This window comes from Thalia democratica, chromosome 2 (assembly GCF_965202585.1).
Source record: "Thalia democratica chromosome 2, ktThaDemo2.hap1.1, whole genome shotgun sequence".
Taxonomy (NCBI): domain Eukaryota; kingdom Metazoa; phylum Chordata; class Thaliacea; order Salpida; family Salpidae; genus Thalia; species Thalia democratica.
The window spans coordinates 25,454,203-25,460,045 of record NC_139166.1 but is presented as its reverse complement, the minus strand read 5'-3'; the positions used below and the strand labels follow the sequence as shown (position 1 = coordinate 25,460,045).

The following is a 5,843-nucleotide window of genomic DNA, read 5'->3' as shown; positions in this document are numbered from 1 at the left end:
TGTAGACAGTTGAAAATTATCTTCTTTAATAATCAGGGTTACCAAAAATTTTTGAAAACTTTTCCAGGAATTACAAAGAACAAGTTTTTTGTATAATTCGAAATATAAGGTAAACAAATGTCTTAAGTAATATAAAAATATTTAAAAGATAATTTACTTCTTGTTGAAATGTGTATTACAATAAACAAAATTCTAAAAAGTACTAAAAAAATTGTTGTATATAATAGATTATTTTAATCCACATGTGAAAATTATTTAAAATTCAAAGTTTTTTTGTGATTTTGTAAAAATTTCTTGATTTTTAGCATTTCAGGTTTTTTGTCTAAATTGTCAAGTTATAAATTTTTACGCAACCCTAAATAGTTATAATTAAAGTTATCAATAAATACATGTAGTTGTATAACAGTTTTAGATTAGACTTAAACAAAGTTTATTCTATTTTAAACATTTGTACGTCTATCTTAGTTTTATGATAAAAACTGTGTTAAATAAAATGTATATAAAATAAAAATATATATATAACAAGTAAAAAAACAGTACACTTTTTTTCGACATGTTTTATTGTCTTATTAACGAAAACTACTCGAGGTCATCAACATTACTTTCCTACTAATTCAACTACTTTTGTTATCAAATTACATACCGATGGTAAAAACAATTAAAAATGAATTCAGATGCAAATGTAAAATAAAAAGATATAAAAAACAACAGAAAGAATTAAAATGGGGTAATTACAGAAAGAAATAAATTTAGTTAAAATAATACAGATACAACTTGTAATTTCTAAACTAGAATAAACTAAAAATCGGTAGGCTCGACGAATTAATTTATAAAATAAGTTTGTTTTCGGCTTTGGTCGACAAACCAAGAGTACAAAGTTCTACAAGAAAAAATGGAACAAACAGAGAAAATGTAATAGAAAATCTCTAAAAAGGTCAGCATCAAAAAAAAACATAAATGATTATCAAATGGGGCTAAGAATTCTGGGCGGCTCCTCCTTTTGAGCGCGCCCTCTTATCCAGAAGCGGTCGCAGTCGCCCAGCTGCAATTCCTGGTAACGGTAGCCTTCGTACATCAACGACGGGCCTTGCTTGGCAAGCCTGGACATCTCACGCATCTTCAAGTAAAGATTCTCTGCTCCCTTTTCCTCGACCTTTTAAACAAATTTGGTCTTAATAAACTATTTTACTTTAATAATGTATTACCTTTACTATAAACAGGATTGCCAAAAGTTTTCTGAATTTCTTCCAGGTTCATGAAAGAACACGTTTTTTTTGTCTATTTTTAGTTTAAAAATCAAAGGTAAAATACTGTTTTAAATAGTATAACAACAAAAAAAATATAGTGTAAAACTACTTTAAATTTGTTTGAAAAATAATTTAATAATACAAACAAATTTTTGTATTTAGTTAAAACTTTATTAGTTTACGTCCAAAAATAGTTCAAAATTCCAGGTTTTTTTAGTGAAATTTGTTTCAAATTTCAGGTATATCTCAATATTTTTCAAATTACAGGATTCCAGGTTTTTAAACAACTCTGTATAAAGCTGTCTTATAATATTTTAATTTTTTTTAGTTCAAAAAATTAACAACACTAATTAAAATTTCACAGCAAAAAAATAAATAAAAATAAAAAAGTTGTGAGGATATAGTGTATATATTTAACCCTGTATAAAGCTGTCTTATATTATTTTAATTTTTAACAGTTTATTTAATACTATTAATTTTTAATAGTTGTTAAAAACCCTGAATCATAGAATTTGAAATACATTGAGATATACCTGAAATATGAAACAAATTTCACTAAAAAAAACTAGAAAAACCTGGAATTTTGAACTGTTTTTGGAATATAACTGAGCTTGTATTTTTGTTGTGCCCTTATTCATTATAGTTGCCTATTTTAACATGAAATAAACTACAAAATTTAGATAAATGTTGGGCACAATTATGTACAAACAAATTAAAGACGAAACCAAAATTATGTTATCTTAAAACTTTAAATATAATAATATTTACAAATTTGTAAGAATTATATTTAAAACCATTTGAAAAATAAAAAAAATTACATCATTTTTAAAGTGCCTCAAGACTCACACACTACCACAGTTACCTTTCTCATGTGGTTTTTTAATGATTCTAAATATAAAACTTTAAAAACTACAACAGCTGGTAAATTTTAAAGTGCACCATAATGTTAAAATTTCAAACGTTAAGCAGTAACTGTGGGAGTTAATTTAAAACAAAAATTAATATATATAGTGTAATCTATATATATTAATTAAGTAGTAATCTATATAATAGTGTGGCTACATTACAACTTAATTCATTTTAAAACTAAGTGTCAAAACTTTTAAAGTTAATGAGGCGATTCATTAAAAGATATAAGTTGTAAAAATATAGTAGAAAACGATTAATAATATAAAAATACCTGATTGTTTTGATGATTGATATAAGATATTGGAGTACTAACTTTAAATTCGTTGCCTCTATTTCTTTCTGTTTTCAAAACACTGTGTTTACATGTGTACTCACGTACCTCGGTAAAAAAATGATCAAACCTAATTTTTTTTGACCACATAACGACTTACAAGCGCAGCGAACATTAGAGCTTAATTATTTGATTGTGGTATTTATATTAGATAAACACGGCATCATTTGTATTATCAACACGCCTTATTCATAAGCTGGCAAATAGTTTCTCAGCATTAAACTGTCATTAAGCAGACCAACAAAGTTGAAAGACGACATGCATAAAACTTTCAATCGCTTCAGCAATTCAATACACAAGTAGCAATACGCTCAAAAACTGCATTGATTTGCTTGCCCGGGCAAACAAACTCATATTTTGCACAAAAGAAAAGGAACGTAGATAAAAAAAATCTCGAGCGTTGAAAATGAAAACGCACCGTAACGACGCCTGCCAAACGTTTTGTTTTCGACTTGAATGACAACTCTAAATTGAGTAAACATGGTGAAAATTTAATGTGGCGACGGGCAAATAAATGCGCAACTGCTTTATATCAAATAAAAATTAAGCACAAATAGAGCAGGCTGTCAGCGCGTCGAAAAATTAAATTGTTTTCCAAGCTTTCCCACGAAAAGTCTACATCGAACATTGTGTAAATTTAATAAATAAGGAGGAAATATGAAACTTCAAGTCCATTAAAACAAACTTCCAATTTTTTTTAATGCACTAATCAAAAAAACTTAACTATATTTACTTTAACAATATTGTATTTCAACATGAGTTTTTTTTCATACTCAGCTTAAAATTTACAGTTACCTTAGCGCTTTTCAATATTAAATCAAAATTATTAAGGCTTAGGGATATGTTTTACTAGTTAAAAAACACTTTAACCTTATAACATAAATATATAAAGCTGGAAATACTTTTTTAACACAATTAAAGCTTAATATACTTCTACACTTCTAATTTTACTGCTTTAATTTCAGTATTATAAAAAAACATTTACAAATTTTTTTAAATTAGTTTTAAAGTAAAAATACAAAACCATCAATTTTTAATAAAAACTGTTACAGGGTTGCCACTCTTTGAGTCAAAAAATCTCCCTTGAGTGAACAGAAACTTCCCTGAGTAACCTTAAACTTCCCTGAGTTTCCTTAAGTTTTTTTCAAATACTATTTTTTTTTAATTAAAAAATTACCATGTTAATTCTAAGAATATTGAAGAACTTGCCGCAAGGCTAAAAAATTTCTAAATAAGCATTTAAAATTAATAAAATTAACTTTTTTGAACTAAATATTTAAACTGGCTTAACTAAGATAGAGGAAAATTTCCCTGAGATTTTAAAAAAATCTTAAAATTTTACTGAAATTTTTTGAAAAAACTAAAATTGCCCTGAGTTAATAGAAAAGAATCAAAATTCCCTGAGTTTCCCTGAGATTTTCTACAACTTGAAAATTCCCTGAGTTTCCCTGAACTTCCTGAGTGTGTGGCAACCCTGCTATTAAGAAAGATTTTACGATTTAATAAGATAAGAAAAATAACATGAGTTTTGGGAGTAATTAATATTTTGTGCAAAAAAAAAAATCAACTAAAAAAAAAACAATCTATAACTTTACAATAGCTAACCAGATATAGGAACAGAAATAGAAGGAGTTATTTTGCTAGAATGATCTGTGAATGTTGAACAAGATGTCAGCACAATGTCATCCAGTTTGTCATTTACAATCTCATTACTCTCATCTGTTGATTATCAAAATTATGGACAAATTAAAATTTATTAAAAAAAACTGGTACTGATTCCAACTATTTCTAAAAAACTAACAGAGCATAAAATGATACCTAAAACACCTCAATAACACAAGAAGTAATTTTTATTGGACTTAAGTGGAAAGAAATTTAGTTGCATTGAGTATTTATAATTAAAAACTCTTTATTGTTTGTTTTGTAATAAGTAATAAGACTGATAAATATTCTAACCTTCTTCATTTTTTTCATGGTTCAAATCAAAGTTTTCATTCCACAAATCATCTAGAAAAAAAGCTATTTTACTTACACAATAAGAAATTTATTATTTAGTTATGTCTTTTACTTGATTTAAACTATTATTTTAACAAAGATTATAATTTAAATTTTTTTTTTTTAAATCACAGGTAAATTTGTAAAGACGTTACACAACTTCTAGGTTTAAACTTGTATATAAAAACTACAATAATATAAATAAGTTTAAGGACAGAAAAAGAGCTATAAAGCATAGTAAAGTGTATATTTATGATAAGAAACCTAAATCATCCAACAAGTTTTCTTCTAAACTTGCATCATAATCAAACACAGTTTCGTCAACTTCAGACTCAATTATAAGATTGCTAAGAGCCATGATTTCATCTCCTAAAGTTGAACTGCTACTTGCATTCTCTGCTAAAAAAAAAAAAGGATAAAAAAAATTAAACAATAATCAAATTGTCTATAGATACATTGTTGCATGATAAAGTTTATAAAAAAAACTTTTGAGCTAAGTAGATAAAAATAAAAAGAACTAACAAAATATTTTTGTATTGAAATACTTTAAAATAACTTGATTACTTTCTTAATAACAAAAGAAAACGATTAAGAAAATGTCCGTTTAATGACATAACAACTATAAAAAGATAATTATAAAATAAAAACTTATCTATTAAACAATACCTTGTTTTTCGAAAAGATTCTCTGGCAGTTCAGAACATTTCATAGAAACACTTTCAACCTTCTGCAACAACAAACAATTGGGCTGAAAGAATCCATTGCTTGTGGAATCTTCAATGGTCGGAGAGGGCGCATAGCTGCTGAGAGATATCATAGAATCACTACTGGATGACCTGCAGCGACCCGGCTGCTTGGCCTCAAGTGTGAGCTGAGGTGGGCACATTTCAAGGCTTTGGAAAGAACCTGACCTGAACCTTGACCTGGAGGAGTGAGAGAGCATCTTGAATGGTGTTCATTAATTGACTTTGTATTGGCTTTCAGCATTAAATTCTTTTTCATTTCAAAATTAATAAGATACTTTGACTGTTTTAACACCTCATCTTTTAAGTAACTACAACCTACAACCAATAAAATTTATGGTAATATTTGAACAAATTTAAATTTCTAGCTAATTAAAATAATATATAACAGTGTCTAATTTAGGGGTGGGTAACACACAAAAGTACGGAGTAAAAATGACCTGTAAATCTTTTAGAAATTTAAGTTTTATCAAGCCCACAATCATATACATCCAACCTTTTTTATCAAAATTTTGAAACTTCACTAAAAATTCTGAAATCTAAAATAAAGTCTTCAGTACAAATAACAGGAAATTAAAAACTTAAATTAGATATAGTAAAAACAAAGTCACATAGAAT

At 26.9% G+C, this 5,843-nt stretch overlaps 1 protein-coding gene across 2 annotated transcripts; it reads right to left on the bottom strand.

Moving 5' to 3' along the window:
* Positions 1 to 591: 591 nt before the first annotated feature.
* Positions 592 to 5,537, bottom strand: LOC145829748 (uncharacterized). Of its 2 annotated transcripts, none has more exons than XM_082937617.1 (6): positions 5,149 to 5,537; positions 4,747 to 4,881; positions 4,444 to 4,494; positions 4,093 to 4,206; positions 2,428 to 2,495; positions 592 to 1,153 (listed from the first exon to the last, which is right to left on the bottom strand). In XM_082937617.1, exons 1-6 carry the CDS (start codon positions 5,423 to 5,425, stop codon positions 965 to 967), a joined length of 834 nt encoding a protein of 277 aa, XP_082793743.1. In that variant the 5' UTR covers positions 5,426 to 5,537; the 3' UTR covers positions 592 to 964. The 2 variants fall into 2 exon arrangements, with proteins under 2 accessions (XP_082793743.1, XP_082793744.1); XM_082937618.1 differs by having other exon boundaries at positions 4,747 to 4,878.
* Positions 5,538 to 5,843: the final 306 nt, after the last annotated feature.

Excerpts from the sequence above, each read along its gene's own strand:
- LOC145829748 (XM_082937617.1), bottom strand. The coding sequence starts at position 5,425 with ATGCTCTCTCACTCCTCCAGGTCAAGGTTCAGGTCAGGTTCTTTCCAA. Across the intron at positions 4,882-5,148 it reads GAATCTTTTCGAAAAACAAG|CAGAGAATGCAAGTAGCAGT; the intron begins GTATTGTTTAAT and ends TTTTTTTTTTAG. Across the intron at positions 1,154-2,427 it reads TCAATCATCAAAACAATCAG|GTCGAGGAAAAGGGAGCAGA; the intron begins GTATTTTTATAT and ends TTTGTTTAAAAG.